This window comes from Haematobia irritans, chromosome 5, assembly GCF_050003625.1.
Source record: "Haematobia irritans isolate KBUSLIRL chromosome 5, ASM5000362v1, whole genome shotgun sequence".
Taxonomy (NCBI): Eukaryota; Metazoa; Arthropoda; class Insecta; order Diptera; family Muscidae; genus Haematobia; species Haematobia irritans.
In genome coordinates this window covers 153,652,428-153,678,997 of record NC_134401.1, presented here as the reverse complement: position 1 = coordinate 153,678,997, position 26,570 = coordinate 153,652,428, and the positions used below count along the sequence as shown (strand labels likewise).

The following is a 26,570-nucleotide window of genomic DNA, read 5'->3' as shown; positions in this document are numbered from 1 at the left end:
TATAGAAATAAAATTTTGGCAAAATTTTCTACAGAAATAAAATTTTGAGAAAATTTTCTAAAGAAATAAAATTTTGACAAAACATTTTCTATAGAAATAAAATTTTGACAAAACATTTTCTATAGAAATAAAATTTGGAAAAAATTTTCTAGAAATAAAATGTTGACAAAATTTTCAATAGAAATAAAATTTTGACAAAATTTTCTATAGACATAAAATTGTGACAAAATTTTCTATAGAAATAACATTTTGACAATGTTTTCTATAAAAATAAAATGTTGGTAGATTATTTTTGACTCGAGTGGCAACCATGATTATGAGCCGATATGGACCAATTTTTGTGTGATTGGGGATCGGCTATATATAAATATAGACCGATATGGACCAATTTTGGCATGGTTATTAGCGGCCTTATTCTAACACCACGTTGCAAATTTCAACCAGATCGGATGGTTTTTGCTCCTCCAAGAGGCTCCGGAGATCAAATCTGGGGAACGGTTTATATGGGGGCTATATATAATTATAGACCGATATCGACCAATTCTTGCGTGTTTGTTAGAGAGCACATTCTAACACCATGTTCCAAATTTCAGCCGGATCGTATGAATTTTGCTCCTCCAAGAGGCTCCGCAAGCCAAATCGGGGGATCGGTTTATATGGGGGCTATATATAATTATGGACCGATGTGGACCAATTTTTGCACGGTTGTTAGAGACCACATACTAACACCATGTACCAAATTTCAGCCGGATCGGATGCAATTTGCTTCTCTTAGAGCAATCGCATGCCAAATTTGGGGGTCCGTTTATATGGGGGCTATACGTAAAAGTGGACCGATATGGACCAATTTTTGTATGGTTGTTAGAGACCATATACTAACACCATGTAGCAAATTTCAGCTGGATCGGATGAAATTTTGCTTCTCTTAGAGGCTCCTCAAGCCAAATGGGGGGATCGGTTTATATGAGGGCTATATGTAATTATGGACCGATATGGACCAAGTTTTGCATGGTTATTAGAGAACATATACTAACACTATGTACCAAATTTCAGCCGGATCGGATGAAATTTGCTTCTCTTAGAGGCTTCTCAAGCCAAATGGGGGGATCGGTTTATATGAGAGCTATATGTAATTATGGACCGATGTGGACCAATTTTTGTATGGTTGTTAGAGACCACATACTAACACCATGTACCAAATTTCAGCCGGATCGGATGCAATTTGCTTCTCTTAGAGCAATCGCATGCCAAATTTGGGGGTCCGTTTATATGGGGGCTATACGTAAAAGTGGACCGATATGGACCAATTTTTGTATGGTTGTTAGAGACCATATACTAACACCATGTAGCAAATTTCAGCTGGATCGGATGAAATTTTGCTTCTCTTAGAGGCTCCTCAAGCCAAATGGGGGGATCGGTTTATATGAGGGCTATATGTAATTATGGACCGATATGGACCAAGTTTTGCATGGTTATTAGAGAACATATACTAACACTATGTACCAAATTTCAGCCGGATCGGATGAAATTTGCTTCTCTTAGAGGCTTCTCAAGCCAAATGGGGGGGATCGGTTTATATGAGAGCTATATGTAATTATGGACCGATGTGGACCAATTTTTGTATGGTTGTTAGAGACCATATACTAACACCATGTACCAAATTTCAACCGGATCGGATGAAATTTGCTTCACTTAGATCAATCGCAAGCCAAATTTGGGGGTCCGTTTATATGGGGGCTATACGTAAAAGTGGACCGATATGGCCCATTTGCAATACTGTCCGACCTGCATCAATAGCAACTACTTGTGCCAAGTTTCAAGTCGATAGCTTGTTTCGTTCGGAAGTTAGCGTGATTTCAAAAGGCGGACGGACGGACGGACATGCTCAGATCGACTCAGAATTTCACCACGACCCAGAATATATATACTTTATGGGGTCTTAGAGCAATATTTCGATGTGTTACAAACGGAATGACAAAGTTAATATACCCCCATCCTATGGTGGAGGGTATAAAAAAACAAAATTTTATTACTATAGAATATTTCGTATTTCGAATATTTTGATAGAAAAATTTTTGAAAATTTTTTTTCTATAGAAAAATTTTTCAATATTTTATTTCTATAAAAAATGTCGTGAATATTTTATTTCTATAGAAAATTTTGTCAAGATTTTATTTCTTACGAAAATTTTACCACAATTTTATTTCTATAGAAGAGTTTGCCAAAATGTTATTTCTATAGGAAACTTTATCAAACTGTTATTTCTATAAATAATTTTGTGAAAATTTTTATGTCTTTAGAAAAAATTGTCAAACGTTATATTTCTAAGGAAAATTTTGGCAAAATTTTATTTCTATAAAATATTTCGTCAAAATTTTATTTCTATAATTAATTTTGTCAAAATTTTGTTTCTGCAGAACATTTTGGCAAAATTTTATTCTATAGAAAGTTTTGTCAAAGTTTTATTTCTATAGAAAATTTTGTCAAACTCTTATAGCTATAGAAAATTTTGCCAAAATTTTATTACTGTAGACAATTTTGTCAAAGTTTTATTTCTGTAGTAAATTTTGCCAAAATTATTATTTCTCTATGAAATTTTGTCAAAATTTTATTGCTGTAGAAAATTTTGTCATAATTTCTATAAGAAATTTTGTCAAAATTTATTTCCGTAGAACATTTGTGAAGTACCTCTCGTTGCAGGGGAATATTTTGGAAGTTCTTCCAAAATATCAAGAATTGTACCAATCTACCAAATACTAAAAACTCTACTAATTTTGTTAGAATTATAAACCAACTATAGTAAACGTGCCATTCTTCCCTTATTTCTAACCCTTAGCCTAATTTTTCTTGTAATATTGTCTTTAATTGAAAATTCCTATGCTTGTAAAATGTCATTCATTGAATTTAACATTTTCCTAGTTTTCGTGGAAGTCCCAATATTTTCTGTCAATATATGAAAAATTATTAATATATTCTTGAGTAATATTATGACTCAAGTGAATTTCTTTACCATGTAAATTTTGTGTTATCCCCAAATCGAAAAATATTTACAAACATTTCCAAATAAATTCCATACATTTGTCAAATAATAAAAATCTTGACCTTGACCCTTAAATAGGCCAGGTAGTTGGAATGAACACCCCAATGAATTTAATAATAAATATTTGTTGATAAGGCAAACATCTTATTATTGAAATTTAATTATGTTAGGCGAACAAAATATCATAAATAGCCGAGTATCCTTCAACATCGATGTCATCATATCCATCACAGTAATTTGTGGGCAACAAACCCAAATCAAATTAGAAATTGTTATTTGTTGAAATATTCGATGGGCTTAACATCAGCCATCTAAATGAAGGAATTCACATGAGGGAAACCTTTTCGAAAGGACTCTTAAGTTTATTTCTCAACATAGTATTAGGATGTCTGGGCAAATAAAACGTACAAAACGAAAGGATCAACATAAATAAAATTATCATAGACATTATCCATGAATGTGGATAAGGGACGATTTAGCATTTCGCAATTAGTTGGTAGGATATACTCTCACCATTTTATTTAAATGTCCTGACATAGCCTTGTAAGTATCCTTGTAGGTATTTTCTAGAGTTGGCTCAACTCAATTGATGTCTAGTTGTGAAGGCAAATAGACTCAAAATTAAAAAAAAAAAGAAAAAGATTTTTGTGTGTTATCCTTTTGGTCCTTTTGTTAGATATGATTGCATTTGTATGTGTTTATATCCGTGTATGTGTGTGTGTGTGTGTAGCAATAAAATCCTAACCATAACAATAACAAGGAAACATTCGGACATGAGAAACATAAATAAATAGAATGACGGGTACGACCCTTTGGTTGATAGTCTGTTCAACAGACAGACAACAAAGATATCAGACTTAGCCATAGACAAAGAAAAGATCCATATATGACAATGGTTTTGAAGAGGATATTCACACACACACACGCACATGCATGCTTGCTCTTCTACAACAAACTCAGTCATTATATATGGACATTCATTGACAAAGTTGGGTCTTTTGATGTGAAATCCCCTAGAGCTCACTGCATGATTTGTATTTCCAGTGTATTCATTGGGACGTATGTGTGTGTGTACGAGTGTGCGTGTGTGTGCATTTTTGGACGGGTACCAATCAATAAAATGTCACAAGCATTGCATATATATATCCTGGCAAATCGTTATGGCTAACCATCAATTGTAGTTTGTGAAATTTTGTGTTAAAAAATTTCACTGGACTCAGAAAAAGAAAGAAAGAAAAAAGGAAACCATTTTCGAAGAACAATTTTGGAAAAATAAAATCCTGCAAAAATTTGGACCCATGTTGTTTCTTTTTTTGATAAACATAACAAAAAATTGAGATAGTTATTTCATACTAACTAAATTTGTAAAGATTATATGGGATTTTAATTTAAAACCAATTTTTTTAAGCTTAAAATTTTTTTATAAGAAACTTTGACAATCAACATTGGATACTGCTATACGGCTGGTAGTAAAAAATAGAAAAAAAAAGTAAATACGGCCGTTAATTCGGTCAGACCGAATCTTATCATGGATTGCGTAGAAACTTGTACGAAAGACTATCATCCACAATCGAATTAATTGGGTTGTGGTATTTTAAAACTTCTTAACATCGTTTTCTAAATTGTAAGTTAGTCCATACGTGATATATAACGGGTGATACGGTCAAAATTTGGTCAATATAAACTTGACGTATTTCTTTCAATTTTGCATTTTAAAAACCTGAACACCCCTCATTTTGAAGGTGTGTGTGTGTAGAATGTTGGTCCTATTTTGATTTTGGAATTCACTTTTCAGTTGTCAAAATGCCGTCCAAGCAAGAAGAGCAGCGTATCAAAATTTTACTCGCGCATCGCGAAAATCCGAGCTACTCGCACGCAAAGCTGGCAAAATCGCTAAAAGTTGCCAAATCAATCGTTACAAATGTAATTAAAGTGTTTGGGGGAACGTTTGTCGATAGCCAGGAAGTCTGGATCGGGGGGAAATCGAAAACCGGAAGCCGCTGAGACGACAAAGAGAGTTGCCGGTAGTTTCACGCGAAACCCTAACCTCTCTCTCCGAGATGCCGCAAATAAGCTGGGTGTATCTCTACAACCGTGCATCGAGCCAAAAAACGAGCCGGACTATCGACTTACAAGAAGGTAGTGACTCCAAATCGCGATGATAAACAAAATACGACGGCCAAAGCGCGATCCCGGAGGCTGTACACGACTATGCTGACGAAGTTTGACTGCGTGGTAATGGACGACGAAACTTACGTCAAAGCCGACTACAAGCAGCTTCTGGGACAGGAGTTTTATACGGCAAAAGGAAGGGGAAAGGTAGTAGATATTTTCAAGCACATAAAACTGTCAAAGTTCGCAAAGAAATATCTGGTTTGGCAAGCCACCTGTACCTGTGGCTTGAAAAGCAGCTTCCGTGACTGTCAACCAAGAAATTTACGTGAAAGAGTGTTTGAATAAACGTCTGCTGCCTTTCCTGAAGAAACACGGTTGTTCCGTAATGTTTTGGCAGGATTTGGCATCTTGCCATTACGGTAAAAAGGCCATGGAGTGGTACGCCGCCAACAACGTGCAGGTGCTTCCCAAGGGCAAGAACCCTCCCAACACGCCAGAGCTCCGCCCAATTGAGAAATACTGGGCTATTGTCAAGCAGAACCTAAAGAAGACCAAAAAAACTGCTAAGGACGAGCAGCAGTTCAAGGCAAACTGGCTTTCTGCGGCGAAGAAGGTGGACAAGGTGGCTGTACAAAATCTGGTGGCAGGTGTCAAGCGTGAGGCCGGGCAATTCGGATTTGGAAAAGCGAAAGCCTAACTGAATATTTTTCCTGAATTTTATACTAATTGAACTTGAAAAAGAAATTTAATTTGATTTTTTAAATAAACGATTTCACCGATTTACACGCGTTTTCCCTTGACCAAATTTTGACCGTATCACCCTTTATTAGACAAAAAAGATATGTATAGGCAAGTCTACAAATAATTACGAATCGATATGGACTTTTGCATGGTACGTAGAGAGCCAGAATTGAAATATGGGGGTCGCTTATATGGGGGCTATATACAACTATGAACTTGATATGGACCAATTTTTGTGTGATTGGGAATCGATTTATCTGATAGCTATATATAACTATAGACCGATTTAGTTAAGGATGGTTGTTAACGGCCATATACTAGCACAATGTACAAAATTTCAACTGACTCGGATAAAATTTGCTCCTTCAAGTGGCACCAAAACCAAATCTCGGGATCGGTTTATATGGGGGGCTATATATGATTATGGACTGATATGGACCGCTTTTGGCATGGCTGTTAAATATCATAGACTACCACCACGTACCAAATTTCAACTAGATCGGATGAATTTTGCTTCTCCGAAAGGCACCGCGGGGGTCAAATCTGGGGATCGGTTTATATGGGGGCTATATATAATTATGGACTGATAAGAACCAATTCCTGCATGGTTGTTGAATACCATATACTAACATCACGTACGAAATTTCAACCGAATCGGATGAATTTTGCTCTTCCAAGGGGCTACGGAGGTCAAATCTGGGGATCGGTTTATATGGGGCTATATATAATTATGGACCGATTTCCACCAATTTTTGCATGGGCATTTGAGGCCATATATTAACACCACGTACCAAATTTCAACTGATTCAAATGTTTTTTGCTCTTCCAAGAGGCTCCAAATCTTGGGATCGGTTTATATGGGGGCTATATATAATTATGGACTTATTTAAAACAATTCCTGTATAGTTGTTATAGATCATATACTAACATCACGTACCAAATTTCAACCGAATCGGATGAATTTTGCTCTTCGAAGGGGCTCCGTAAGTCAAATCTGGGGCTATTTATAATTATTGACCGTTTTCTACCAATTTTTGCATGGGTGTTTAAGGCAATGTATTAACACCATGTACCAAATTTCAACTGGATCAGATGAATTTTGCTCTTTCAAGAGGCTCCGGAGGTCAAATCTGGGGATCGGTTTATATGGGGGCTATATATAATTAAGGACCGATTTCGACCAATTTTTGTATGGTTGTTAGAGACAATATACTAACACCAGGTACCAAGTTTCAGCTGGATCAGATGAAATTTGCTTCTCGTAGAGGATAAGCAAGTCAAATCTTGGGGTCCGTTTATATGGGGGATATTATTAAAAGTAAACCGATATGGCCCATTTGCAATACCATCCAACCTACATCAATAACAACTACTTGTGCCAAGTTTCATGTCGATTTCAACAGACGGTCGGACGGACATGCTTAGATCGACTCAGAATTACACCACAACCCAGAATTATATACTTCGTGGGGTCTTAGAGCAACATTTCGATGTGTTACAAACGGAATGATAAAGTTAATATACCCCCCATCCTATGGTGGAGGGTATAAAAATATTTTCATAACAAGTAATGAAAGTATAAAGTCGGGCGGGGCCGACTATATTATACCCTGCACCAATTTGTAAATCTAAATTTTCTATACCATTTCACATCCGTCAAATGTGTTGGGGGCCATATAAAAATACATACATTTAAATATCACTCGATCTGGACGTTCAGACTCAAAATTTAAGTCGGCTAATGCACTAGGGTGGAACACAATGGTAGTAAGAAATATGGGAAACATTAAAATCTGAAGCAATTTTAACGAAACTTCGCAAAAGTTTACTTATGATCACTCGATATAGATGTATTAAAAGTTTAAGAAAATTAGAGTCATTTTTACAACTTTTCGACTAAGCAGTGGCGATTTTACGAGGAAAATGTTGGTATTTTGACCATTTTTGTCGAAATCAGAAAAATATATATATGGGAGCTATATCTAAATCTGAACCGATTTCAACCAAATTTGGCACACTTGACTACACCACTAATTGTACTCCTAGTGCAAAATTTCAACCAAATTGGGGTAAAACTCTGGCTTCTGGGACCGTATTAGTCCATATCGGGCGAAAGATATATATGGGAGCTATATCTAAATATGAACCGATTTCAATAAAATTTTACACACATGACTATACTACCAATTGTACTCCTTGTGCAAAATTTCAAGCTAATCGGGATAAACTCTGGTTTCTGGGTCCATATAAGTGCATATCGGGCGAAAGATATTTATGTAAGCTATATCTAAATCTGAATCGATTTCAACCAAATTTGGCACGCATAACTACAATGCTAAATCTACTCCCTGTGCAAAATTGCAACCAAATTGGGCCAGAACTCTGGTTTTTAGGACCATATTAGTCCATATCGGGCGAAAGATATATATGGGAGCTATATCTAAATCTGAATCGATTTCAACGAAATTCGGCACGCATAGCTACAATGCTAATTCTACTCCTTGTGCAAAATTTCAACTAAATCGGAGCAAAAAATTGGCCTCTGTGGTAATATGAGTGTAAATCGGGCGAAAGCTATATATGGGAGCTATATCTAAATCTGAACTGATTTCAATAAAATCTGGCACAATTGACTACACTACTAATTGTACTCTCAGTGCAAAATTTAAACCAAATTGGGGTAAAACTCTGGCTTCTGGGACCGTATTAGTCCATATCGGGCGAAAGATATATATGGGAGCTATATCTAAATATGAACCGATTTCAATAAAATTTGACACACATGACTATATTATTAATTGTCCTTCTTGTGCAAAATTTTAAGCAAATTAGGGTAAAACTCTGGCTTCTGGAACCATATCGGGCAAAATATATATATGGGAACTATATCTAAATCTGAACCGATTTCTTCCAAAATCAATAGGGTTCTATTCTGAGACAAAATATATACTTGTGCCAAATTTGAAGTCGATTGGACTAAAACTGCGACCTAGACTTTGATTACAAAAATGTGTTCACGTACAGACGGACATGGCTATATCGACTCAGGAGCCCACCCCGAGAATTTTTGCCAAAGACACCCTGTGTCTATCTCGTCTCCCTCTGGGTGTTGCAAACATATGCACTAACTTATAATACCCTGTTCCATAGGTGGCGCAGGGTATAAATACTCATAACAATAAAAAGTTAAATTGGAAAAAAATGTATTTTATTTTTTAGATTTCTTCATCCAAATGACCTTCTTAGGCACAACTTCTAAAGCAATTCAAAGTATCCTAGAGTTGAGTACTTCGGTTCTATGACAAGCTAAAAAAAAACTAAAATTCTCCGACTGACTGAAATTTCACGGAGAACCTGGGTGAGGTTATGAAATTTATATGAGGTACCTGATTTGATAATATTTGATCGGGGAAAAGTATAAGGGCACAGGGAGAGATCCGCTTCTCCTTAAGTACATACAGTGAAACAATTAAACTTTTCTAATTTACTTGAAATTTACAGAGGTCGTTGGAGAAGTTATGAAATTAATATGAGATAACTGACTTGTAATATTTGAAGGGCAAGAGGGTCCTCCCATTGCCTTACTTTTTCAAAATTGGGCTTGTAATTTGCTTGATATACTCTGGCACGTCTACAGAACATACGCTACATCAGTTTTCGATATTTCTTCCGGGAGGGGGACCTCCACTAAAACTAAAAAAAAAAATAATTTTTTTAGTTTACTTCAAATTTACAAAGGCCGTAGGGGAAGATTTTGGGTATTTGGACGGGGCCGGAACCTTCACCTTGCCAAAAAAATAATTTTTGTAATTTTGTACAATTTTTAATGCATTTAAACGTTTGTCTGAAACGACTGACCACAAATATTTCAACATATTTTTGACAAAATTTAAATAATTTGTATTATTTTATTAATTTTTACTCTGTTTTTAACCTACTTGGAACAAACGAAAATATTATCCATTAAAAATAAGAAAAAACATCTTTAAGTGGAAATTTTTGGAATTGCTTTTATATTTGTGTTTTTAGAACAACTTCCAAACTTGTGTCTGGGAACAGGCTGCCATTTAAGATAAGCTAACATACCTCTTCGTGTATAAAATACTGAAAAAATAACCTTTCCTTATTTTCATTTAAATTTTGGTAAATTTTTTACCACATTCCTTCCATTAATATTAAACACTTATAAAAGCATTCAATTAATAAATTATTCTTTTAAAATTTTCTCTTTACAGAGGCACCTCGGGCATTGATATTGATTTGCGGCGGGTGGATATTGATCAATGTCCGCAAAGGAATATTCTGGGTTCTACAAAACCACTTAACATTTTTGCTGGTACCGACAAATGTAAACAACGAACAACAATGGTATGCATAACACTTGAAATAAAAAGCAAAAAACAAAAACTAGACAATAGTCTTATGCCAAGGCAAATACTTGTGGAAATATTGGCCAACAAAATATCTAGACAAAAAAAAAACGGAAGCTCATTTTAAAGCAAAGCAACGACTTTTAAGACCAGTATTTGCTAGGAATTTGGCATCTTACCACAAATATTTGAAAATATGCATAGGATTTAGATTTCCATAACTTTCATTTTTTTTGTTCCTTTGTTAATATATCTTTTTTCTTCCTTTGTATTTTTTTATCCCCCCCTTGACCCTTGATAATGCCTTTAAAGTGTGAGGCCATTCAGGGTTTAGGTTTTCGCCGAGGCTCTTATAAGTGTGTTTGCCGTAAAGGTTATTATTTTCCGGATACAACAAGTCATCACAAATATTTCAATGGCAGTTTACTGGAGGAGGAATATGAAAAGTTAATGTTGGTAAGTAGCCAAGCTAGCAAGGCTGCCAGTTAACCAATAATGTTTGTCTATGAATTGTATTTTGTTTTTTCTCTGTCAACCTTACATATTGCTTAAGTGTTTTCCTTTTTCTTTTGAACCTTTTTTCCTAGTCTATAGAATTTATTTGGTGTCTTCTGTTTTGAATGGCTTTTTTGCATGTCTCTCTCCCTTCTACTCCTTTTTGGCTCTGCCTGGCACTTACGGTTGCCACCCGTGCCAAAAATAATCAACCACAATTTGAAAAAAAATTACCAAAAAATCAAAATTTTATTTCTAGAGAAGATTTTGACAAAATTTTATCTATATATAAAAAATTTTGGTCAAAATTTTATTTCTATAGAAAATTTTGTCAATATTTTATTACTAAAGAAAATTTTCTAAAAATTTTATTTCTATAGAAATTTTTGTCAAAACTGTATTTCTATAGAAAATTGTGTCATAATTTTATTTGTATAGAAAATTTTGTTAAAATTATATTTCTATAGAAAATTTTGTCAGAATTTTATTTCTATATAAAATTTGGTCATTTATTTATTTCTATAGAAAATTTTGCCAAAATTTTATTTTTATAGAAACTTTTGTCATAATTTTATTTCTATAGAAAATTTTGAAAAAATTTTATTTCTATGGAAAAATTTTTCAAATTTTTATTCCCATAGAAAATTTTATCAATATTTTATTTTTATAGAAAAATTTGTCAAAAATTTATTACTATAGAAAATTTTGTCAAAATGTTATTTCTATAGAAAATTTTGTCAAATTTTTATTTCTGTAGAAAATTTTGCCAAAATTTTATTTCTATAGAAAATTTAATCAAAATTTTATTTCTATAGAAAATTTTCTCAAAACTTTATTTCTATAGAAAATTTAATCAAAATTTTATTTCTATAGAAAATGTAATCAAAATTTTATTTCTACAGAAAATTTTGTCAAAATTTTATTTCTATAGAAAATTTTGTCAAAATTTTATTACTTAAAATAATTTTGTCAAAATTTTATTTCGATAGAAAGTTTTGTCAAAATTTTATTTTTATAGAAACTTTTGTCATAATTTTATTTCTATAGAAAATTTTGTCAAAATTTTATTACTAAAGAAATTTTTTTAAAAATTTTATTCCTATAGAAAATTTTTAAAAAATTTTATTTCTATAGAAAATTTTGTCAAAACTATATTTCTATAGAAAATTTTGTCAAAATTTTATTTCTACAGAAATTTAATCAAAATTTTATTTCCATAGAAAATATTCTCAAAACTTTATTTCTACAGAAAATTTTGCCAAAATTTTATTTCTTTAGAAAATTTTGTCCAAGATTTATTTCTATAGGAAAATTTGTAAAAATTTTATTTCTATGGAAAATTTAACCAAATTTTTATTTCCCTAGAAAATTTTATTTTTATAGAAAAATTCGTCAAAATTTTATTACTATAGAAAATTTTGTCAAAATTTTATTTCTATAGAAAATTTTGTCAAAATTTTATTTCTTTAGAAAATTTTGTCAAAACTTTATTTCTATAGATAATTTTGTCATAATTTTATTTCTATAGAAAATTTCGTCAAAATTTTATTTCTATATAAAGTTTTGTCATAATTTTGTCATAATTTACCAAAAACTCACAATTTTATTTCTATAGAAGATTTTGTCAAAATTTTATATCCATAGAAAATTTTGTCAAAATTTTATTTTTATAGAAAATTTTGTCAAAATTTTATTTCTATAGAAAATGTTGTCAAAATTTTATTTCTATAGAAAAATTTGTCATAATTTTATTTCTATAGAAAATTTTGTCAAAATGTTATTTTTATAGAAAATTTTGTCAAAATTTTATTTCCATAGAAAGTTTTGTCAAAATTTTATTTCTATAGAAAATTTTGTCATAATTTTATTTCTATAGAAAATTTTGTCAAAACTTTATTTCTGTAGATAATTTTGTCATAATTTTATTTCTATAGAAAATTTCGTCAAAATTTTATTTCTATAGAAAATTTTGTCATAATTTTATTTCTGTAGAAAATTTTGTCAAAATTTTATTACTAAAGAAATTTTTTTTAAAATTTTATTCCTATAGAAAATTTTTTAAAAATTTTATTTCTATAGAAAATTTTGTCAAAACTATATTTCTATAGAAAATTTTGTCAAAATTTTATTTCCATAGAAAATTTTGTCAAAATTTTATTTCTATAGAAAATTTTGTCATAATTTTATTTCTGTAGAAAATTTTGTCAAAATTTTATTACTAAAGAAAATTTTTTTAAAATTTTATTCCTATAGAAAATTTTTTAAAAATTTTATTTCTATAGAAAATTTTGTCAAAACTATATTTCTATAGAAAATTTTGTCAAAATTTTATTTCTACAGAAATTTAATCAAAATTTTATTTCCATAGAAAATATTCTCAAAACTTTATTTCTACAGAAAATTTTCCAAAATTTTATTTCTATAGAAAATTTTGTCCAAGATTTATTTCTATAGGAAATTTTGTAAAAATTTTATTTCTATGGAAAATTTTACCAAATTTTTATTTCCCTAGAAAATTTTATTTTTATAGAAAAATTCGTCAAAATTTTATTACTATAGAAAATTTTGTCAAAATTTTATTTTTATAGAAAATGTTGTCAAAATTTTATTTCTATAGAAAATTTTGTCAAAACTTTATTTCTATAGATAATTTTGTCATAATTTTATTTCTATAGAAAATTTCGTCAAAATTTTTTTTCTATATAAAGTTTTGTCATAATTTTGTCATAATTTACCAAATACTCACAATTTTATTTCTATAGAAGATTTTGTCAAAATTTTATTTCCATAGAAAATTTTGTCAAAATTTTATTTTTATAGAAAATTTTGTCAAAATTTTATTTCTATAGAAAATTTTGTCAAAATTTTATTTCTATAGAAAAGTTTGTCAACATTTTATTGTTACAGAAAATTTTGTCAAAATTTTATTTCTATAGAAAATTTTGTCAAAATTTTATTTCTATAGAAAAATTTGTCAACATTTTATTGCTACAGAAAATTTTGGCAAAATTTTATTTCTTAAAAAAATTGTTGTCAAAATTTTATTTCTATAGAAAATTTTGTCAAAATTTTACTTCTATAGAAAATTTTTGTCAAAATTTTATTTCTATAGAAAATTTTGTCAAAATTTTATTTCTATAGAAAATTTTGTCAAAATTTTATTTTTATAGAAAATTTTGTTAAAATTTTATTTCTATAGAAAAATTTGTCAACATTTTATTGCTACAGAAAATTTTGTCAAAATTTTATTGCTTAAAAAAATTGTTGTCAAAATTTTATTTCTATAGAAAATTTTGTCAAATTTTATTTCTATAGAAAATTTTGTCAAAATTTTATTTTTATTGAAAAGTTGGTCAAAATTGTGCGCCTTTAAAAAAATTGGTCAAAATTTTATTTCTATAGAAAATTTTCTCAAATCTTTATTTCTATAGAAAATTTAAACAAAATTTTATTTATATAGAAAATGAAATCAAAATTTTATTTCTACAGAAAATTTTGTCAAAATTTTATTACTAAAGAAAATTTTTTAAAAATTTTATTCCTATAGAAAATTTTTTAAAAATTTTATTTCTATAGAAAATTTTGTCAAAACTATATTTCTATAGAAAATTTTGTCAAAATTTTATTTCTACAGAAATTTAATCAAAATTTTATTTCCATAGAAAATATTCTCAAAACTTTATTTCTACAGAAAATTTTCCAAAATTTTATTTCTATAGAAAATTTTGTCCAAGATTTATTTCTATAGGAAATTTTGTAAAAATTTTATTTCTATGGAAAATTTTACCAAATTTTTATTTCCCTAGAAAATTTTATTTTTATAGAAAAATTCGTCAAAATTTTATTACTATAGAAAATTTTGTCAAAATTTTATTTTTATTGAAAATGTTGTCAAAATTTTATATCTATAGAAAATTTTGTCAAAACTTTATTTCTATAGATAATTTTGTCATAATTTTATTTCTATAGAAAATTTCGTCAAAATTTTATTTCTATATAAAGTTTTGTCATAATTTTGTCATAATTTACCAAAAACTCACAATTTTATTTCTATAGAAGATTTTGTCAAAATTTTATTTCCATAGAAAATTTTGTCAAAATTTTATTTTTATAGAAAATTTTGTCAAAATTTTATTTCTATAGAAAATTTTGTCAAAATTTTATTTCTATAGAAAAATTTGTCAACATTTTATTGCTACAGAAAATTTTGTCAAAATTTTATTTCTATAGAAAATTTTGTCAAAATTTTATTGCTACAGAAAATTTTGGCAAAATTTTATTTCTTAAAAAAATTGTTGTCAAAATTTTATTTCTATAGAAAATTTTGTCAAAATTTTATTTCTATAGAAAATTTTTGTCAAAATTTTATTTCTAGAGAAAATTTTTTTCAAATTTTATTTCTATAGAAAATTTTGTCAAAATTTTATTTTTATTGAAAAGTGGGTCAAAATTGTGCGCCTTTAAAAAAGTTGGTCAAAATTGTATTTCTATAGAAAATTAATGTACCTCTTATTTGGAGAAGTAGTATTTGCAAAACCTATCAAAACATCAAGAATTCTACCAATCTACCAAAAAGTAAAAAATCTACAATTTTTGGTAGAATTCTACCAACTGTGGTAACCTGGTGCTACTGCCAATTGTTTCTTCAATGGGAGGTCCAGCAGACAATGTGGCGTATAAGTGTTCATGCTATTAAGCGCTCTCACAAATAACACTCATACGTCATGGTGGACCATTTAGCTATTCATTCATTTTAATACCAGTGCCTTATTGCCAGGCTGCTATTACTTTCGTTTATCACTTTCATTGACACTGAAATATATACACATTTTTCTATATTTGTTAAGAAAACGAAAAAACTACAAAAAACAATAGAATTTACGATAAAGGAACAAGTAGTTTGCTAGTGAACAGATATAAGAAAAATTTAAATTTAAGAAACACGAAATTTTATTATTTTAAACAAAATGGGAAAAATTTACTTATCGAAATGTGAATAATTCAATTCTGTGTTAGAAAAGTCGAAACTTGACTTGAGACTAATCTATAATTTGTCAAAAAATCAAAGTAGACTTCCGATTAATTGACTAGTGCCATTTTTGATAGTTGGCCTAAATCTCCTAATGGACTCTTGAATGCCAAAACCGGTGTTGTCCGGGCAATTGACACATGCTGAAAACTAAAGTTATTATATGAGGTTATAACCTGAATGTAGTTTCAGTATTATTTGCGCACCCAATGAATTTGGAAAAACAAAACACAACTTTCCCAGAGACTATCTTTTAAGCACACTACTTGCAGGCCCTCCCACGTAACTGCTAAACCATATGCAATAAATAATTATACCCAAACACAATCTTCTGTTTTTTTTTTTTTTTTGCCTGAATTCTTAAGCAAATAGTAACTTAAGATTATCAATCTGCACAATAATTTCTTGGTAATAGCACTCAAGCTCTCCAAAGCCATGAAGACTTATCGCATATTTTCATGATGAAGATATTAAATATTTGCCAAGAGTTCTTAATTAATCTTGGTAATAATTTAAAGCAATTTCCTTGATTATCTACCAGGAACAACAAACATACACGAAAGAAATGAAATGAAGCAAATGACAAAAATGTGAAGCTGAATGTAGGCAGGTGGTATTCCCTATGGGCAAAACAAAAAACCAAAGCAGACCAGTAAAGACTTGTCCATGTGTCCATGGGGACAGACTCAAGAGCATGCAAACCCACACTAAAAAAAATTTCACTTGCATTCAAAGAGTTTCACATTACCCTCGGGACTATGGTATTGGTATTGACTCCTCTTCTCTAAAATAATTATATGTTTTAAAGAGTCAATTAGCTTTAATTGTAATTAATTGGCTATATAAAAATTTTAAATTGGATTCCAATATCATTTATTGAATATTCATTCTCTTTTTTCACTTTTCTATAGAAACAAAATTTTAACAAAATTTTCTAAAATAAAATTTTAACAAATTTTTCTATAAAAATAAAATTTTGAAAAAATTTTCTTCAGAAGTAAAATTTTGACAAAATTTTTTATGGAAATAAAATTTTGAGAGAATTTTGTATAGAAATAAAATTTTGAAAAAAATTTTCTAAAAAAATAAAATTTTGACAAAATTTTCTATAGAACTAAAGTTTTGAAAAACTTTTCTATAGAAATAAAATTTTTAAAAACTTAAATAAATAACATTTACTTTCTATAAAAAAAAATTTGTTGACAAATATTTCTATAGAGATAAAATTTTGAAAAAAAATTTCTATAGATAAAATTTTGACAAAATTTTCATAGAAATAAAATTGTAACAATATTTTCTATAATAAAAAATGTAACCAACTTTTCTATAGAAATAGAATTTTGATAAAATGTTCTTCAGAAGTAAAATTTTGACAAAATTTTTTATGGAAATAAAATTTGGAGAGAAGTTTGTATAGAAATAAAATTGTGAGAAAAATTTTATAGAAATAAAACTGTGACAAAATTTTCTATACAAATAGAATTTAAAAAGAAATTTCTATACAAAAATTTTTTTGAAAAACTTTTCTATATAAATAAAATTTACTTTTTATATTTTTTTTTTTTTTGACAAAAATTTCTATAGAGATAAAATTTTGAGAAAAACAACTCTATAGAAAAAATGTTGACAAAATTTTCTATAGAAATTTTCTATAAAAATAAAATTTTGACAAAACTTTTTTATGAAATAAAATTTTGACAAAGTTTTTTATAAAAATAAAATTTTGAAAAATTTTTTTTATAGAAATAAAAAAAGTTTTCTATAGAAATACTGTAAAAATTTTCTGTGGGAATACAATTTTGACAAAGTATTCTATAGATATAAAATTTTTTAAAAAATTTCTATAGAAATTTTTACAAAGTTTTCTGAAGAAATGCAATTTAGATAAAATTTTCTATAGAAACAAAATTCTAACAAAATTTTCCATAGAAATAAAATTTTAACGAAATTTTCTATAGTAATAAATTTTGAAAAAAATTTCTATAGAAATAAAATGTTGCCAAAATTTCATACAGAAATCAAATTTTTCCAAAATTTCCTATAGAAATAAAATTTCGACAAAAATTTCTGTAGAAATAAAATTTTGAGAAAGAAATAAAATTTTAACAAAATTTTCTAAAATAAAATTTTAACAAATTTCTCTATAAAAATAAAATTTTGAAAAAATTTTCTTCAGAAGTAAAATTTTGACAAAATTTTTTATGGAAATAAAATTTTGAGAGAATTTTGTATAGAAATAAAATTTTGAAAAACTTTTCTATAGAAATAAAATTTTTAAAAACTTAAATAAATAACATTTACTTTCTATAAAAAAAATTGTTGACAAATATTTCTATAGAGATACAATTTTGAAAAAAAAAATTCTATAGATAAAATTTTGACAAAAATTTTCATAGAAATAAAATTGTAACAATATTTTCTATAAAAAAAATGTAACCAACTTTTCTATAGAAATAGAATTTTGATAAAATGTTCTTCAGAAGTAAAATTTTGACAAAATTTTTTATGGAAATAAAATTTGGAGAGAAGTTTGTATAGAAATAAAATTGTGAGAAAATTTTTATAGAAATAGAACTGTGACAAAATTTTCTATACAAATAGAATTTAAAAAGAAATTTCTATAAATTTTTTTTTTGAAAAACTTTTCTATATAAATAAAATTTACTTTTTATAATTTTTTTTTTTTTTGACAAAAATTTCTATAGAGATAAAATTTTGAGAAAAAAAAACTCTATAGAAAAAATGTTGACAAAATTTTCTATAGAAATACAATTTTGACAAATTTCCTATAGAAATACAATTTTGATTACATTTTTTAAGGAAAAAATTGGAAAACATGATGTTTTGACAAAATTTTCTATAAAAATAAAATTTTGACAAAGTTTTTTATAGAAATAAAATTTTGACAAAGTTTTTTATAGAAATAAAATTTTGAAAAAATTTTTTATAGAAATAAACAAAGTTTTCTATAGAAATACTGTAAAAATTTTCTGTGGGAATACATTTTTGACAAAGTATCCTATAGAAATAAAATTTTAACAAAGTTTTCTGTAGAAATGTTTACAAAGTTTTCTGAAGAAATACAATTTAGATAAAATTTTCTATAGAAATAAAATTCTAACAAAATTTTCCATAGAAATAAAATTTTAACGAAATTTTCTATAGAAATAAACTTTGAAAAAATTTTCTATAGAAATAAACTGTTGCCAAAATTTCATACAAAAATAAATTTTTTTCTAAAATTTCGTACAGAAATCAAATTTTTCCAAAATTTCCTATAGAAATATAATTTTGACAAAAATTTCTCTAGGAATAAAATTTTGAAAAAATTTCTATAGAAATACAATTTTGACAAAGTATTTTATAGAAAAAAAATGTTAACAAAATTTTCTATCGAAGATTTTACAAAATTTGCTAAAGAAATAAAATTCTAACAAAATTTTCTATAGAAAAAGTTTTGGCAAAATTTTCTATACAAATACTTTTTTTTAAATTTCTACAGAAATACATTTTTGTTAAAATTTTCTATATAAATACTTTTTTTGTTAATTTTCTATAGAAATGAAATTTTAAGAAAATTTTCTATAGAAATGAAATTTTAAGAAAATTTTATTTGAAAAAATTTTCTAAAGAAATAAAATGTTGCCAAAATTTCATACAGAAATAAAATTTTTCTAAAATTTCCTATAGAAATACAATTTCGACAAAAATTTCTATAGAAATAAAATTTTGACAAAATTGTCTATAGAAATAAAGTTTTAACAAAGTATTCTATAGAAAAAAATGTTAACAAAATTTTCTATAGAAGATTTTACAAAATTTTCTATAGAAATAAAATTCTAACAAAATTTTCTACAAAAAAAAGGTTTTATAAAATTTTCTATACAAATATTTTTTTTTTTTAATTTTCTACAGAAACAAAATTTTGTTAAAATTTTCTATATAAATATTTTTTTTTTTTGTTAATTTTTTATAAAAATTAAATTTTAAGAAAATTTTTCATAGAAATGAAATTTTAAGAAAATTTTCTATAGAAATTAAATTTTAAGAAAATTTTCTGCAAAAATAAAATTTTGAGAGAATTTTCTATAGAAGCAAAATTTGGCAAAATTTTTTCATAGAAATTTTCCATAGAAATAAAATTTTAACGAAATTTTCCTTGGAAATAAATTTTGAACAAATTTTCTATAGAAAAAAATGTTGCCAAAATTTCATACAGAAATACAATTTTTTCCAAAATTTCATACACACATCAAATTTTTCCAAAATTTTCTATAGAAGTAAAATTTCGACAAAAATTTCTCTAGGAATAAAATTTTAAAAAAATTTTCTATAGAAATAAAATTTTGAGAAAGTATTCTATAGAAAAAAATGTTTACAAAATTTTCTATAGAAGATTTTACAAAATTTTCTAAAGAAATAAAATTCTAACAAAATTTTCTATAGAAAAATATTTTTATAAAATTTTCTATACAAATATTTTTTTTTTTTTTAATTTTCTACAGAAATAAAATTTTATAAAAATTTTCTATATAAATATTTTTTTGTTAATTTTCTATAGAAATTAAATTTTAAAAAAATTCTCTATAGAAATGAAATTTTAAGAAAATTTTCTACAAAAATAAAATTTTGAAAGAATTTTCTATAGAAACAAAATGTTCACAACATTTTCTAGAGAAATTAAATTTTGACAAAATTTTCTATAGAATTAAAATTATTTTTCATGTTAGCCTCATACTGAAACAGGTGACTAACGTCCAAATTCATGATATCTTAATTTACAATTAATTATTATTCCAGCTTTATAGACAAATTAAATTAAGAAAATTGATCAATAGAACCATTGAAAAAAAACGTCATATAAATACAAATATATACACGCCTAGACTGTACATGTTTCATTTCGGGCGAATGAACTTTTCCACAGCGTTTAGATCTGGCTGGGATAGATAACTCAATAGCATAAAGGGTCCAAAATTGAGTTATCTATCCCAACCAGCTATATATATTAAAGGCTGTGGAAAAGTTTATTCGCCCGAACTGAAACATATACAGTCTAGGCATATATAGATTTGTATCTGGCGTTTTTTTTTTCGATGGTTCAAGTTCCTTAATCTAATTTGTCCATAAAGCACGAATAATAATTAATTGTAAATTTAGAAATAAAATTTTGACAATAATTTCTATAGGGATAAAATTTTGAAAAAAAAAATTCTATAGACATAAAATTTTGACAAAATTTTCGATAGACAAAAATTTCGACAGAAATAAAATTTTGAAAACGAATTCTATAGAAATACAATTTTTGACAATATTTTTTTAAAGAATAAAATTTTGCGAAACAAGATTTTTCCCTAAAATTTAATCAGCATAAGCTTTCATGTCAGGCCAATATTTTTTTTTTTTTTCAGTGCATACATACCCAATAGCATTGACAGCACTCACCTGTTTCCTGTTCCGGTTGGCATGTTCAGGTGTATACTCTGATATTGCCTTAAACCTCTTCCATCATTAATTTTCATTTGTGAAAGCTTCGATTACATTACAACCGCAACAACTGTTCATTTTTGTTTCGCTCATTCAGTTATCCTGTAATAGTAAATGAACTATACAACATCTTTTGCATATCTCGGTTTAATAATAATAAAAAAAAAAGACAGAAATAAAAAATAACACGAAACGTTTTAATTAACTTCCCGGCTATTGTAGTAACATTTTTCGTAAAAGTTATGCACTTGGCCAAGTGTAATCCATGTAAGAGCATAAGGACGGAAGGGTTTTGCCATATTCCATGCATGGTTAATGGTGTTTCACTTGCTGATGCTGTTGTACGCGTGCACTTTTTAATAATGGACTCAAATGATCGTAAATTTTGTTTTTTTTTTTTCGCTTGGCCAATCTTCTTTGTATCTGGCTATATCTGTTGACTTAAGCGTTGCGATTATATTTCACTGGAGGGCTAACTGCATTATGAGTGTGCTGCAATGGTAGAGACCCCAGTGGCCAAACCAACGATGTCAGACAAAATGCTTTGTTTACGCTGAAAGGTCACAAATTGATGATGTATCCATGTGGGGTTTTCCATATATGGTGATAATCATATGGGTATGGAGAAAACAAGGGAAATTATTTCTAGTATAAGATAATCAAGACAATAATGTCTAACGAAAATAAACAATTGCAATTGAAATCAATTTAAAACTTTAATTTGAAATTAATGAAGATTTGACTTTTTTTAATTATTTAAAATTCGACGTTTCTATAGACCACAGTCGTTTCAACCCAAAACGTTTCCAATTTGCTAAAAGCTGTATTTATATGAAACGATCTCAGCAAAATTGTGCGTACTAATATATAGAGGCTATTACCAAATCTAAGCCAATTTGAACAAAAATCGATACATGTGAGAAAAATATATATTCTACTCTCTGTGCGAAAGTTAGAGAAAATTGGAATGAAATTTCTTTAAAGGCCGAATACATCATATCGTGCACCACTTTGTATACCATCCCAACTTTTTCAAATTTCTTTGGTGCTATATACAAAGGTTTATGGTCTCATAAATAAATATTAAAACCTGAAGCGAAGTTTTTAGAATTCTACGAAGTCCTGAGACTCAAATTCTAAAAAGGCTAATCCCCTGGGGGAGAGCACAATATTAATAAAAAAATTGGGAATTGGAAATTGAGTTATCATTCGATAGATTTGCATTTGGGGTATAGGAAAATTTGATTCCTTTTTACAAGTTCTTAACTTAGCATTGGCGACTTTACAAGCATCTAAATATGAACGGATTTAAACCACATTTGGAAAGGACAGTTAGAACGTTAGTTCTACTCGCTGTGAAAATTTTGTCAAAATATGATTTTTATAGAAAATTTTTGTCAAAATTTTATTTCTTTAGAAAATTTTGTCAAAAATGTATTTCTTTAAAAATTTTATAAGAGTTTTATTTTTATAGAAAATTTTGTCAAAATTTTATTTCAATAGAAAATTTTGTCAAAATTTTATTTGTATAGAAAATATTGTCAAAACTTTATTTGTATAGAAAATTTTGTCAAAATTTTATTTCTATACAAAATTTTATCAAAAATTTATTTCAACAGAAAATTTTGTCAAAATTTTATTTCAGTAGAAAATTTTGTCAAAATTTTATTCCTATAGAAAATTTTTGTCAAAATTTTATTTCTTAGAAAATTTTGTCAAAATTTTATATCTATAGAAGATTTTGTCAAAATTTTATTTCTGTAGAAAATTTTGTCAAAATTTTATTTTTATAGAAAATTTTTGTCAAAATTTTATTTCAATATAAAATTTTGTTAAAATTTTATTTCTATAGAAAATTTTGTTAAAATTTTATTTCTATAGAAAATTTTATCAATTTTTTTTTTTCTTTAGGAAATTTTATCCAAATTTTATTTCTATAGAAAATTTTTCAAAATTTTATTTGTATAGAAATTTTTGTCAAAATTTTATTTCAATAGAAAATTCTGCCAAAATTTTATTTCTATAGAAAATTTGTCACAATTTCATTTCTATAGAAAATGTTAACAAAATTTTATTTCTATAAAAAATTTTGTCAAAATTTATTTCTATAGAAAATTTTGCCAAAATATGATTTTTATAAAAAATGTTGTCAAAATTTTATTTCTATATAAAATTTTACTTCTATAGAACATTTTATCAAAATTTTATTTCTATATAAAATTTTGTCAAAATTTTATTTCAATAGAAAATTCTTCCAAAATTTTATTTCTATAGAAAATTTTGTCACAATTTTATTTCTATATAAAATTTTGTCAAAATTTTATTTTAATAGAAAATTCTGCCAAAATTTAATTTCTATAGAAAATTTTGTCACAATTTTATTTCTATAGAAAATGTTGACAAAATTTTATTTCTATAGAAAATTTTGTCAAAATTTTATTTCTATAGAAAATTTTGTCAAAATTTTATTTCTATAGAAAATTTTGCCAAAATATGATTTTTATAAAAAATGTTGTCAAAATTTTATTTCTATATAAAATTTTACTTCTATAGAACATTTTATAAAAATTTTATTTCTATATAAAATTTTGCCAAAATTTTATTTCAATAGAAAATTCTTCCAAAATTTTATTTCTATAGAAAATTTTGTCACAATTTTATTTCTATATAAAATTTTGTCAAAATTTTATTGTAATAGAAAATTCTGACAAAATTTAATTTCTATAGAAAATTTTGTCACAATTTTATTTCTATAGAAAATTTTGTCAAAATTGTATTTCTGCAGAAAATTTTATCAAAACTGTATTTCAATAGAAAATTTTGTCAAATTTTTATTTCTATTTTTTTTTTAATTTTACTTAAATAGAATATTTTTTCAAAATTTTAATTCTGTAGAATATTTTGTCAAAATTTTAATTCTGTAGAAAATTTTGTCAAAATTTTATATCTATAGAAGATTTTGTCAAAATTTTATTTCTGTAGAAAAATTTGTCAAAATTTTATTTCTGTAGAAAATTTTGTCAAAATTTTATTTCTGTATAAAATTTTGTTAAAATTTTATTTCTATAGAAAATTTTGTCAAAATTTTATTTCTATAGAAATTTTTGCCAAAATTTTACGTCTCTAGAAAACATTTTGTCAACAATTTTTTTCTTGAGAAACTTGATCAAAGATTTATTTTTATAGAAAATTTTGTCACAAGTTTTTTTCAATAGAAAATTTTGTCAAAATTGTATTTCGTTTTGTTTGTTATTGTTGGCTTCTCTTCAATCGTTATTGTTGTTTTTGATCTCAGCTTAAAGCCATGCATTGACTAAAATACAAGTGTAGCTTAACCAACAGAGGAAAGGTATGCTTGTCAAATTTATTTGGGCAAAGCCCTATAGACTGCAAGATGGTCGGATGTACAGCTGTTTCGGAATTACCACATTCCTCATAAGCATCCTCTACTTGCAGCAAAAAAAAAGCTTTAAGCTGAGATCAAAAACAACAATAACGATTGAAGAGAAGCCAACAATAACAAAGAAAACGAATGAAGATAGAGGAAGCACGCTCAAAAACAAACCCAGCCATATACATTCAAATCGATGATTTGAGTGTGGCAAAGGAAAAGAGATATGCTGGCAAATTTGTTTAGGCAGTAGCCGACTACCAAACCCTTTTTCGGGAGGTTCAAGTGTAGTTCACTTTGGATTGAGTTAATTACCCGAATTTATTCTGATAATTGGTTGATAGTTTTGCTGCAAGTAGAGGATGCTGCTGAGGAATGTGGTAATTCCGGAAACAGCTGTACATCCAACCATCTTGCAGTCTATAGGGCTCTGAGCAAATAAATTTGACAAGCATACTTTTCCTCTGTTGGTTAAGCTACACTTGTAGTTTAGTCAATGCATGGCTTTAAGCTGAGATCAAAAACAACAATAAAAATTGTATTTCTTCAGAAAATTTTGTAAAAATTTTATTTCTATTAGAAATTTTGTCAAAATTTTATTTCTATAGAAAATTATGCAAAATTTTGTTCCTATAGAAAATTTTTTCAAAAGTTTATTTTAATAGAAAATTTTGTCAAAATTTTATTTCTATAGAAAATTTTATAAAAATTTTATTTCTATTGAAAATTTTGTCAACATTTTATTTCCATAGAAAATTGTGCCAAAATACGATTTTTATGAAAACTGTTGTCAAAATTTTATTTCTATAGAAAATTTTGTCTAAATATTATTTCTATAGGAAATTTTGTTAAAATTTTATTTCTTTAGAAAATGTTGTCAAAATTTTATTTTTATAGAAAATTTTGTCAAAATTTTATTTCTATAGAAAATTTTGCCAAAATATGGTTTTTATGAAAATTGTTGTCAAAATTTTATTTCTATAGAAAATTTTGACAAAATTTTATTTCTATAGAAAATTGTGTCAAAATTTTATTTCTATAGAAACTTTTGCCAAAATTTTATTTCTATAGAAAATTTTGCCAAAATTTTATTGCTATAGAAAACTTTATCAAAATTTTATTTCTATAGAAAATTTTATCAAAATTTTATTTCTATAGAAAATTTTATCAAAACTGTATTTCAATAGAAAATTTTGTCAAAATTTTATTTCTATAGAAAATTTTATCAAAATTTTATTTCAATAAAAAATTTTATCAAAATCGTATTTCTATAGAAATTTTTATCAAAATTGTATTTTTATAGAAAATTTTGTCAAACTTTTATTTCAATAAATAATTTTGTCAAAAGTTTATTTCTATAGAAAAGTTTGTCAAAATTTTATTTGTATAGAAAATTTTGTCAAAATTTTGTTTCTATAGAAAATTTTATCAAAATTTTATTTCTATAGAAAATTTTGTCAACATTTTATTTCTATAGAAAATTTTGTCTAAATTTTGTGTCTATAGAAAATTTTATCAAAATTTCTTATTTCTATAAAAAATTTTGTCAAAATTTTGTTTCTATAGAATATTTTATCAAAATTTTATTTCTGTAGAAATTTTTATCAAAATTTTATATCTATAGAGAATTTTATCGCAATTTTATTTTTATAGAAAATTTTATCAAAATTGTATTTTAATAGAAAATTTCGTCAAATTTTTATTTCTATAGAAAATTTTGTCAAAACTTTATTTTTATAGAAAATTATGTCAAAATTTTATTTCTATAGAAAATTTCGCCAAAATTTTATTTCTTTAAAAAATTTTATCAAAATTTTATTTCTATAGAGAATTTTATCAAAATTTTATTTCTATAGAAAATTTTATCAAAATTGTATTTTAATAGAAAATTTTGTCAAATTT

At 26.5% G+C, this 26,570-nt stretch overlaps 1 protein-coding gene across 1 annotated transcript in view; it reads left to right on the top strand.

The window, feature by feature from the left end:
* LOC142240137 (uncharacterized) overlaps window positions 1-26,570 on the top strand; it is a 328,529-nt gene that overhangs the window by 229,724 nt on the left and 72,235 nt on the right. The window contains 2 exon segments of the mRNA XM_075311847.1: window positions 10,132-10,264; window positions 10,579-10,722. Of these exon segments, the coding sequence (XP_075167962.1) occupies window positions 10,132-10,264; window positions 10,579-10,722 (277 nt within the window).